At 40.2% G+C, this 12507-nt stretch overlaps 1 protein-coding gene and 1 long non-coding RNA gene across 6 annotated transcripts in view; both read left to right on the top strand.

The window, feature by feature from the left end:
- The first annotated feature begins 1303 nt into the window (after positions 1-1303).
- LOC121680736 lies at positions 1304-6691 on the top strand. Of its 2 annotated transcripts, XR_006021799.1 has the most exons (4): positions 1304-1840; positions 2333-2437; positions 2860-2939; positions 6154-6691. It is a non-coding gene; the product is annotated as an uncharacterized LOC121680736 (long non-coding RNA). The 2 variants fall into 2 exon arrangements; XR_006021798.1 differs by lacking the exons at positions 2333-2437; positions 2860-2939.
- A 1943-nt stretch (positions 6692-8634) lies between these two features.
- The window catches only part of atp2a2b (ATPase sarcoplasmic/endoplasmic reticulum Ca2+ transporting 2b), a 44444-nt gene continuing 40571 nt past the window's right edge, over positions 8635-12507 (top strand). The window contains exons 1-4 of one of the 4 annotated variants that reach the window (XM_042060202.1): positions 8635-9155; positions 9453-9638; positions 10394-10411; positions 10521-10603. In XM_042060202.1, the coding sequence (XP_041916136.1) occupies positions 9521-9638; positions 10394-10411; positions 10521-10603 (219 nt within the window). In that variant the 5' untranslated portion in view covers positions 8635-9155; positions 9453-9520. Of the gene's footprint in view, positions 9205-9426; positions 9639-10393; positions 10412-10520; positions 10604-12507 lie in introns of all 4 variants that reach the window. The other 3 variants (XM_042060200.1, XM_042060201.1, XM_042060199.1) reach the window with 3 other exon arrangements.

Genomic DNA, 12507 nt, shown 5'->3' with positions numbered 1-12507 from the left:
CAACTGCAGAGAATACCAATGGCATGCTTAATTGTTACGGTTATGAGGGGGTCCTCGGAAAATTTTCTCCCCCAAAAGGGGTCCTTGGAACCAAAAACATTGAGAACCCCTGACTTACAGAACCTACATGTGTACTTCATTGAAAGAGACAGTCAGTTTTCTATGCCTATCTCAATGTAAATGTATTCCTCATTTGGAAAATGACACACAGTCATATGCAGATGCAGGTGGACTTAAACACACGTGCACACACACACACACACACACACTGGCATGTCTGTGAGTACACACTCTCTCAGACATAGGCAGTATTTTAATTATATGTTTTTTAAATACGTAATTAATTACTTTAGCCATTTTGTATTTAGGATTGGAAAATATCTAATGTAGTTTGTAACAAAATACTTTGAGGGATTGTTTAGAGTATTACAAATACTTTAATTGGCTCTACTTAAGAAAAAAACGATATATTTTTCTCGAATAAGCCAAAAATCACTCAGTTAAATATACTGTACCACCTATCACCATGACAATAAGCTATGCTTATCATAGTCTGGGAGCCAAAAGCCAGAATCTTGCTAAACCTGGTTTTGTCAGTTAAAGTTTTTTTTCCTCTCTTTGTTGTTACTTGTTGCCTAGGGGTTACTCCATAATAATAGGGAGGATGTCCAGTGATATCCCTTGGGAAATTCCCTATATTTAGCTCTAAAGTTGACCTAAGTAGGGGTTTGACCATAAAAATGCCAATTGCATTACCCTTTTGGAAGGACAGAATAAAATGTAAACCCATTTTTCCTTTTTCTTGCAGTAGTATGCCACATTGTGACCAGCTTAAAAGTGTTAGATCCAACTTGTCTCTTTTACGATCCCTCGACATGTCTGAAGTTGGAAAAAATGAAAAGAAAAGTCAACTGAGGGAGCCAAAATGGTCAACACGAGTTGTAAACCCAATTTTTTTGTTTGTGCCAATTTGATGTCGCTGTCTTTTCTGTTTCATCCCCTCAGAACATGTCTGAAAGTTAAAAAAAAAAAAAAGAAAGTAATTTGAAAAGTAGCTTGAATTGTCAGGTGTATCAAGTGCTACAAGACTAAAATTTGAAAATGATACAGATAAGATACTGAGGGAGAACATTTGGACATGGACCCCATGACATTGAGTAATGGCTGATGTTCATTCTCACTACAGGACAGTATTAAAACCACTTATGGATTTGACATGAGGATTTATGAAAGGGATAACATCCGAGGAGGTGTCCACCAAGTAAATTAATTCTGTATATCTGGACACAGGATGTTATTCGGTTTGTCCCCCATGTTGCCAGTCATGTAGGCAATAGGCATGTATTTGTAGCGCAAAAAGGGAAATGCAGTTTAGTTTAAAAAGAGGCTGACCTGTTCAATTTGTCGTACTACTTTTATTGGTTACATAAATTATGGTGGGTAGCTGGCTACTTTGCTTTGTCGATTCCACTGTTGCGAGCTAGGCCTACAGACAAGTCTGGCGCAGGTTGGTGCAGATCTGCATAGTGAGTGCGACTGCTGCGCGAATCTGCTGATTCAAAAATGGATCTGGCAGACTGGCACAGATGTAAATGCTGTCTGGGTAGCTTCTGACTGTGACAGTCCATCCAGCGGGTGCGGCGCATATGGGGCAGCTTCGCAGACCAGACGCGCCACAACTGAATTGAGTCCGCCCGGCGGGTGTGGGGCGGATCCGCAGGAGCTGCGCAGACCTGACGCGCCACAACTAACGGAACACTTTTCCCCACATAAACCAACTCTACGTTATGTGATTATGCAGAGTGGAAGACTACAGGCTGCACCGTCTTTGTGATTATTGGTAAGTACATTATACAAGTATCGTTTTAAATGTAAACTGGTGTTGATGTCATCTTAGTCTGCTAAATATTTAGGCCTGTATTAAACATGAAAGTTTACAAACTTAGTTTACTCTGAAATTTTGACAACCTGAAATGTGCCAGACAAGCTGGGTAGTAGCTACGGTTAGCTTGTAGTCTAGAAGCTAGGTTCTTTTAAACATACATCCACAACTATGTGAACATGAGCTTTAAGGCTAAATTGGTGAGCTTTGCTTATTATTCACCAAAATCGCTGAATATCGTGTCCATTGTGTGTTCGCTGCAAATTGGTAGCCATGTTAGCGCTACCCACTTTGTCTGTAGCTAGCCTTGCTGCTAGTAGCACTGCATGTATTGCATAGCCGGGCGGCCAGCGTTTTTTAAGCCCGTTTAAAATGAATTCAGAGTTAGTAGAGGTCCTGGGTAAGATTTGTATGCACTTCATTTAGCGGAGAATATCTCAACTGTTATAGACTAATATGACCTAATTGAACAACGTGGGATCTGTGCCAAAATCTCTACCTGGAACGAAAGTCCTGAAAATGACCACAACAGATGACACTATTCTCACACTACAGGTGAATGGGACTTTGTTTGCCCTTTATAGATATCTCCATACATTTCTACTAGATTAATCTTCATATTAAGATAAATACTTTTTGTATTACACTTTGCCTAAAAAATAAAATAAAATATGCAAATGAGGCAATATCTCATTAAATATGCGTAGGCCTACATATAAACCCTTGAAGCTACAGATTTTCTGAGGTGATCACAATGTTCACAGTGACCATAATTATAAGGTCTTAGAAGAGTGTAAGCATTCTAATGTGATATAAAGAAAATGGCTAAAAAACAGTCAACCTATTACATACAACTAGTGACATACATGAATTGCCAGTTATTTATTAACCTAAACTTTAAAAGCTTACATTTCCTACCTGTTCTAAATATTGCTGTCATCACGACATCACCTACAACTTTTTTTCTCCAACAAAAGTTTACTTGGCAGCCATAGTGACCTAAGGTCATAGCAGAGCACATGGCTGTAAAGCAAGATGACTTGTGAGATCAAGAAAAGTAAGGAAATCTCTTTATTCTTTGTGTTGGCATGTGTCTTCTTACGTATCATTATCATGAGTTGTAGTTTTGTGTATTTAAATAATTATAATGAATTTGTATCAGTTTTATATTTAATTTGGTGTGTATTGTAGCTAGCTAGCTGCTAGTGTTTTTGTTTTGTTTTCATCACCAGATTGTCTCAGATAGGTTGATGAAGTTACAATGTCTTCAATTCAATTCAAAGCACTTTATTTGTCCCCATGTCATGAAGTTATTCCTCACAAAGAACAGATAAGTTGGTACATACCAATTACTCATATTTGAAATCTTATTTTACAAAATTCCAAAAGATCTGGAGAAAGTGAGAGCAACCTTTGGATCTACATCACTGACACTGTCATCAGGTGACACAGATGTCTTTGTGTGCCTATTATACCACATACCAATTGTTTTGGCTCATCCGTAACTCAGTAGTGAAAAGATCAATATTACCACTTCATGATATCTGCATAGCGCTGGGAGACGAGCTCACACAGTGTCTCCAAGCACTAAATGTGCTGACTGGGTGTGATACAACCAGCAAAATATCAACCAAACTTGCGGCTCTGAACACTATCCACAAACTAGACAACTCTTTTCTGATTCTCAATGTCAACTGTCCACAGCTAACAGAATTCAACACAAATAGCAGAAACATTCTTGGTCAAATGTCTCAAACCATCAACGGACATGGAGACATTTGACGACCTGTGCATTGTTGTTCGATAGTAATGCCCTTAAGATGGACTTTGAGAGGGCCGCTTGCACCTCAACTAATGCAAGAAAGCATATAAATAACCTATTCAACAGCAGCTTTGGGTCCAAACACCATTTACAGACACCACCTTGATCTTAATGCAGATGCTTATGGTTTTGTAAGAAAGGGCAGTTTATTAGTCCCTGAGATTGTAATCTCAAAACCTGAAGGTTTACCAGATCCCTGCTTGTGTGGCAAGTGTGCAAGTACTGCAAATGCAAGGGAGGCTATAGTCCTACAGTATCACTGAATGAGCTCTCATCATCATCCCCATACCTGGACTCTGTTGTGAAAGTTTTACCTTGCAACACAGGGAATAAACCTGTTGTTTTGTATTTTTCACTTTAACGTTCCAATGATAATAGCAAGGTTGGATATAAACTTTGCCTCCAGGCAACATTGTACCATTGCGGAATGAAAATCAATATTTTACAGATATGAAGTTATAATAATACAAATTATCATAGGAAATCATCAAAATCACTGTTATTTACTAGTTAAAAGCTCCATAAATTTCCCCAAACATTCTCCGGTATGGTATACACACACAACCACACACACATATCCATGAGTTTGCACACTTACACCCATGCATACTCATGTATGCGTACTGATGCACACTCATGCAAGTTACCTGCAACTGACTTTCTGAAAGTTTAGTAAGCAATTTGTCTCAAAAGAGAAACACAGGGGGTAGGCCTATAGCAAATAGAGGGATCAGTCAGGCCTCACACTTGGGGCTACAGGGTACAGGGTAACAAGTCTGCAGCTTCACCGCAACTTCAAAAAGCCATGGATGTTGGTATGATAGTCAGGGCACACACTCAACCATAGTGATTGCATTCTATAAAACTTCATGAAGCACACTCATGCACTTCACATATACAGGTGCTTCCCTACTTAGAATATTTGGTATGGCCATATGCAAATCCGTTATGGTTCAATGTTGCAGTTTTTTGTAATTTCCTATGACACCTAGATTGATATGTTATGAAAAGTTGTTGATAATACACTGGTAAATGAATACCTGATAGTCACAGTTGATGATAAAAATAAAAGGTTCCTAGGGTTAACCTTTTTAATTCCATAAAAAATGCTTGGGGTCATTTTTGTAACCTGACCCTAGCCAGGTGAATTTCGCTCCGCCTAGCTCCACTCATCCATCTGGAACCGATCCATTGAAGTGTTGCATCCATCTGGAACCGATCCATTGAAATGCTTGCATATGATTGAATAAGCCACTTGTCCGTCATCTATTGACGTGCTACTTCAACCACTCACATCGAAGCCAACCCGTGACGCTAATAACAGTCTCACAGTCGCTTCTACGCTATGTCACATCTATGAAACTCCCGCCCTGCGTCCTGATTGGCTGAACCATAAAGTCGGTTGCAGAAATCACTCTCAATGGAAGAGGTCCCAGATGGATGTGAGTGAAGCTAGGCGGAGCTAAGCGGAACGAAATTCATCTGGCTAGGGTCAGGTTATCATTTTTGACCCCATGTATGGAAAAGTGTGGTACTGATACAAAAAATGCAATTACTTAAAAAATATACCAATTAGATACAAATCCAAATGGCCTCATGTCAAACACAACCTATTTGAGGAATACATGGAAGATTAAACGATAACAATTTAAAATGACCAAGATATTGCAAAGAAAAAAAAAAAAAGAAAAAAAAAACGCTGGGGTCATTTTTGACCCCACTTATGCATTCCTTGTTTGTATACAATTAATCTTCCATTCAATACAGCACAAAACACAATTAAAAAAATATCAAACCAGAATTCATACACATACACTACATGGTCATTGTAAACATTGTGATCACCTCATAAAATCTGTACCTTCAAGAACTTATATGTACGCATATTTAATGACATATTGCCTCATTTGCATATTTTTTTATTTTTTTTAGGCAAAGTGTAATACAAAAAGTATTTCTCTTAATATGAAGATTAATCTGGTAGAAATGTATGGAGATATCTATAAAGGGAAAAAAAGTCCCATTCCCCTGTAGTGTGATAATAGTGTCATCTGTTGTGGTCATTTTCAGGACTTTCGTCCCGGGTACAGATTTTGGCACACATCCCACGTTGTTCAATGGGGTCATATTAGTCTATAACAGTTGAGATATTCTCCGCTAAATTAAGTGCATACAAATCTTACCCAGGACTAAGACTAAGTGGAAAAACTTAGAGTGGCAGTAAACACTAGGCTTTTTATCGAATATAGGCAGTTTATCCTGTTTGCATGTTAAGTTGATGAGGCCTTTTCAAGCAGGGTTTTTCTTTTTGCGATTGCCTACCAAACTGAATATGAAGGATGCAATGCGTTGGCATACTATACTGTTATAAAATAAATCATCTTTGGATGTTGAATCTAATATTTACTCTTTGTTTCTTTGCTTTGTGTGTTTTTTGTACGTCTCACAGGAGCAGTGAGCAAGAATCGCAGGTTGATGCCTAACGTTAACGTTAGTCCAATTGGGCTAGTTTTTGCCCTGGTCCTCTGACATCCGTGAACGGCACTGCAATTCACCGTCTGCTCGAAAATATTTCTCAGAACGGCTAGCCTACTCTGCGAGAGATCTGCCGCTGCCGCGACCAAGGAACTGCTGTTGACCTGCGAGCTGCCATGCTAGCAGCCTGCTGCACTCTGGATTGAGTAGCCTAGCTAACGTCGAAGAACTCTCACAAAACAACAAACTGTCGCTGTCAAAGTCCACCGAGCTGCTGATCTGCAGGACCGCCCAACTGTACTTTCAGTGCTCCCCAGACTGCCAGTAATCTTACATCCTCCGACACAGCTGAGCGCCGATCATCATTGGACATCAGCCGGTTAGATGCAACGGACTATGTTAACATGACATTTTCTTTTCTTTTTCTTTCAGTGCGTTTGGCGGAGTTTGTTTATCAACATAAGCCAATAAAGTAGCAAAAATTAAAAAAGACACATTACGCTTACATTTCACATATTGGTTTGTGTTATGTTGTTAGGCTAGCGGACACACGGTTCTCTTTTGCCTTTTTTAAAATAAAAAAACATTTTGAAAATGTGGGTATTTGTGTGGGTCTTAATTGTCTGATAGCTTAAATATAAATCACAAACAAGGGCCAGATGAGCCCCAGATGTAGAATATGAGTCTGGGCCAGATCCGCACCAAATGCTATGGCAATAAAACTGTACTGGGCCAGTTCTGGCACAGATCTGTCTCTGATCCGTAATTCCAACCTGTTCCGGTATTGGCCCGTTGGAAGAAATGACCCCGGGGTCCGTTTAGTGGATCTGCGCCAAATGTATTTTGCGCCAAATCTGGCCCAAAATATATTTGGGCCAGATCTGGACCAAATCTGGCCCAAATATATTTTGCTGTCTGGGTACAGACAAGTCTTCTGCATAGTGAGTGCGACTGGTGCGCGAATCTGCTGATTCAAAAACGGATCTGGCACAGATGTAAATGCTGTCTGGGGATGCCTGCTTGTTGTCAGTTCCATCATCGTTTACGGGACGCTGATGACATTTTTTTTTTTTTTCCAGATCTACTTCATAGGAGCTCCAATATACAGAATTAATAGCTCTGCTCTCATGAGTTAAAAGCAATAGATAAAGCTGACTATAAACTTGTCAGAACATAAAGGGGCTGTGACACCCACCATGGGTTCTTATGGGTTAAGCATAATAGCACAGTGCTTGCCCTAAAGAAAACAAAATACAAATATGCTTCTACTAAAGGAACTGTCGACCAGACTATTTTTTTAACAGCTCGATGGATTAGGAGGGAACAATGTAGCCTACTCGATTTACACTATTATATTGTCAAATATTATTACAGTGCATGAAAATGCACTGTTCTGTTATCCAAAGTCTTCTTCTTCTTCCCACCAAATTTCTGTGTCTAATTCAGCTTTAACCGTTTAACGTAAAAACTTCGTTCAAACTTTGTAACGTAGGTCTTGAGAAGGACATGTGGGGAATGTATTTCTCACTTTTGTAAACTTTATACTTTTTGAGATATTAATAAAAAACAAGTTTATTTTTCCCCATAGACTTTGCATTAGCACTATGACATCACAATGGACTAATTAACTTGATTTGCACCTGTATCAACTTCCAGCTGCTCACTACTAGGACCCATCAAAGGGCCAGTTAAACTGATTGCACCTGTATCAACTGCTTTCTGCTTAACTAGGCCAACTCTCTCTGTGTCTCTCCATTCTACAAGGATATAAGGCACATTCCATCCAACTTTCTATCCATTCATCCTCTTCAAACCATTCACTCATCCACCCATTAAACTATACATCAACATCCATTAAACAATATGCCTATCAACATCCATTCAACTTTCTGTCTATCAACATCCATTACACTATCTACATTCAACTTTTAAACTATATACTCTGTCTCAGGCTTTAAGCATACAATCTGGCTCTCTTAAGACTACAATTTCCTCTGCCCACAACTGTTTCAAAATACATGTCCTCACTACAATAATTTACTATTAATTAATTTAACTATTTAAACTACTCAACTATTTAACTGTTCAGCCATTTCAACTGTCAGTTGTTATCAACTATGACTCCTGCCAACTGTTTCCAAAAAAAGTTTGTTTGGCATTTTATGTTAATATACAGTATGTTTATATTTTCATGCACTGGTAATTTCCTCGAAATTAAATTTTCTAGTTTGACACTATTATTTGTCATATTGTTAAATCATCTTTTTTTTTCCCGCTGGCGCCTTGAGACAAACCTAAATAGTAGCCTAACCACCAGCTTGTTAAGTCAGCATTGAGGTGAAGGGTTACATGCCCCGACTTTAGGTCTCATTATCGCAGTGTTAACACATCACACATTGGAGATTGTGTTGTCCTAGCACTGCCAAAGTAACTGAGGAACCCACACGTTGTTACCACATGCGTAGGCTATACTGTTACATTTTTGAAGTATGCGTTCGGTGGGGTTGCATTTCCTAAATACTCCATCTCTTGGATTCACATTGTAAGTACAAGTTCCTGGCTGGCTTAATGTGATATTCGGAATCCTATCTTGCACTTCTTTAGTTTGACACAAGCTGCAACTCAATTACAAGGAATCCTCAAAGGCTAAGCTAACATATTTGCATGAAGGGGTCAGCTGATTCGTTCGAACTGAGAAACCGACTTGGGAAGAAAAAGGATTTCCGGACTTGGTCCAGCCAATGAGAGCATTCCACATGCGGACACCGAACAGTGCATGCGGATCAGTCGAGAGGGACAGAAGAGAAACGCGATTGGTGCTGATGGTGATAGTGCGTCCCGGCTCCTTCCAACTGCAACTCAAGGAATGAGCTGAAAATACGACGGGAACCGGAGCATTCACCACCTCATATTTTGTTTTTAGAATTGAACAAGGACGAGGGAAGTCAACAACCGACTTTAACAGTTACTCCCAAGGTGCTCGGAAACGACAGATATACAGATCAATTTGCTCTTCTATTTTGTGGTAATTAGCTCTCCACGTTCTTTTGTGTAACGAGTGTGCCGACTCCGTTTTACGTTAACGTTAGCTGTAGCTAGTGAGCTAACCATTAGCTAGCATGGTTTCGCAATTAGATAACGTTAGATGATCAGAAGTAGTCAGACTGGTTAAGAGTTGTACCTAATTTCTATATCCTTAACCCCTGGCCAACGTTTTGCGACTTTCTTCCTTTTATTTTTGTCGCAGATATTTTGACAAGATTTTGTTAGTAGGGGTTCGCTCGAGGAGGCGGCAGGGATTGATTCAGTGAAAAACTACTGTCATCAAGCGGCCATCCACTATGGAGAACGCTCACACGAAGACAGTGGAGGAAGTTTATAGTTACTTCAATGTAATTGAAAGCACGGGGCTCAGTTTGGATCAAGTGAAAAAGCAGAAAGAGAAATATGGACCTAACGGTAAGTGATTTCTTAACATTTGGTGAACTAACATAAACTTGGCTGATCACTTTTCATATAATTTGTCATTGATGTCCTGTCCCCTTTAGTAACTATTTGCCAGTAGGTTTACTTATCATTTAGTCTTAACCAACGTTAAGTTACACTACAGAGTTGGAAGGCCTAGCTAACCACCATGAACAACGTCGTGTTCAGCTACCGGCGTTCTTTGGAGGAAAGACAAGAGAAACGAAATCGCTGACGTCACGATGGCGTAGCATGCGCCCTCGTGGGTCGAGCTACGGTGCAATGATCACTAGCCCATACAAAAAAAAAAAAAAACATCATGTTTCTTTTTCGGCCTTTGTAAATTAGCCCGGCTCTTATTCTCGCGGGAAGATGATTTGCATATCACAGTTCAACATGTAAGAGTGTTTGAGATAAGGGTTTGTGACTGACAGTGGTCCCCAGTTCTTTTTTTGATCCAGCCTTGAAATGTCTAATTTTACTGTTGGTGTAAGTTAATGAATGGGTGTAATTTACTGCTGTGTGAGTTTAGTTGCCTTCAACCATAACACAAGGAAAGTTCTCGAACGTGTATATAAGTTAAATGTAGGTTAATTTCGCCTAAATTGATTTTTGAATGTCCTTCTAAACTTAGTTTGAAGTTCGCACAATGTCACCAGTGTCAGCCACAGCACATTTTTTGTGACATTCAAAATATTCCCTGTGCCAATAACATTTCTGTATTTTCCTGTTTATGTCGTGGCCCTCAGAACTGCCTGCTGAGGAAGGTAAACCCTAGTTAATTTTTTTATTTACCTATAAGTTTGAACCTATAAGGTATTTAATCAGAAGTTTTTTTTTTTTTTTACCTTAACACATTCCTATTATGTTTTCCAGGGAAATCTCTGTGGGAGCTTGTCCTAGAGCAGTTTGAAGACCTACTAGTGAGGATTTTGCTTTTAGCAGCCTGCATATCCTTTGTAAGTATAGACACTGAACTTTCTTAATCACAGACATGGTTGTTGTGCCCCCTGGAGGGTGTTGCGATGTGCGGTTAGGTTGATGTAGGCCTAAACAGGGTGACTATAATAGAGAGTATTTGATAGGCAAGTATGTTATATCATTTACTGTACTGGATGAAAGAGTTTTGGGTTCATCACTTGTAGAAGACTGTTGCGGTTGCCTAAGTTTATTATTATTTATGATTTTTTTTTTTTTTTTCATTAAGCTTTCTGTCCAAAAACAGAAAGGTGGTGTAAAATATTACAGCTGGCATAGTCTTGGTAATTGATTCTAGCCTGGAATTTGATGATTAAATACCAATATCTGGTCCCATAGCTAATCAACCTCAGAACCCCCACCCAAACACACAACATACCCCCCCCCCCCCCCCCCCCCCCCCACACACACACACACACACACACAAACACACAACATACCCCCCCCCCCCCCCCCCCCCCACCACACACACACACACACACACAAACACACAACATACCCCCCCCCCCCCACACACACACACACACTCACAAAATACACCTTCTGCTTTTAATTTATCCTTTTAAGTTGAGCTGGCTCTTGAGCTTAAGAATGACATTACTTATAATTAATTTGTACATGACAATAAAACTACTTGAAGTGCTAAGAATAAAAGTGATTAGCTGTATTCGTAGTGCATTAGTGTGGGCAGAGTAATGGCTTTCCCACTTGACACTGCAGGACTTGACACTGCATAAGCCACGGATGTATGTGTGGTCTGAAATTACTCTGAAGGAATGGCAACGAGCACATCGCGTTGACAGGCTGTTTAGAGAGCATTGCCCGCCCAGGATGGCAAGGATGCCGCCGATGAGGCTCCAGTTACTGTGAGTCGCTGGTGAGCAGGTGCACATGTGGTCCCTGTGCCTGACCCTGTTCCTTTCCCAGCTGTCCTCGACAGTGCTGATCTGCAAATCATCCCACCCGCCCTATTCTCACCATTCTGCTGCTGTCTGATGTATCAGCCAGCAACATGGTGACTGTTGGTGACGCTTGTGTTTACAAGTAAACACAGCGCACAGGACCGTGTCTGGGGCTTAGAGAGGGAGAGCGAAAGTGGGAAGGTATAAATAATGACTCCACTAATGGGTTGTTATAACTAGATTCTTGTCCCCTTCTCCTTGGCAAGCATATTGCCACAGATTGAATTGGGGCTATGGTGGTAATGGCCTGGAATCCAGTCTCTGGATCACTGGCTTGCCATTGATGGTCACACACATACACCGTTCACCTCCTCTACATACTCACTTGTGATGTTGGCTTTGAATGAGGCTGTTGATACATGCACGTCTCACTAACTCAGCCAAGCACACATACACACATCCTTTTCTCAAACACAAGCACACACACACAGTCTCAGACACACAAACACACACTAATTGTGGCTACACATAAAGAGACCGCTGGGTCTTCTTTCTGTCTCTCATGTTGACTGGTTTGCCTCTCAGCACACTCCCCAGGGGTCTGTGTTGTCTTAAGTCAGCACTTTGCAGTTTGCAAACCATCACCCCACTTAAAGCGCCTGCAAACTCTGTGCAGTCATAAGATGAATACCTTCATAAAAGTGAGGATACATTTAATATTTTTGATTGAACCTTATTTTGAGATAACGGTCTGGTGCCAGTGACCGGTTAGCAATAGCTCTTGGTTTCATGATCTCTCTCTTTGTTTTTTTAACGAGCAGACAGATCCCCAAGGTCTAATATTTAAAAGGCTTGTGTCCGATTTGATTGGCTGCTCTTTGAAAGTAGGTTACACAGAGAGTTTTGTGTGACACATTTCAAGAGTTGGCCCAGATTGGGTCTCCGAGGATGTGATTGTCTGAAGGGAGCACAGAAAATGAGAG

This window comes from Alosa sapidissima, chromosome 13 (genome assembly GCF_018492685.1).
Source record: "Alosa sapidissima isolate fAloSap1 chromosome 13, fAloSap1.pri, whole genome shotgun sequence".
Taxonomy (NCBI): domain Eukaryota; kingdom Metazoa; phylum Chordata; class Actinopteri; order Clupeiformes; family Clupeidae; genus Alosa; species Alosa sapidissima.
The sequence above is the reverse complement of the archived record's forward strand: the minus strand, read 5'-3'. Positions and strand labels throughout refer to the sequence as shown.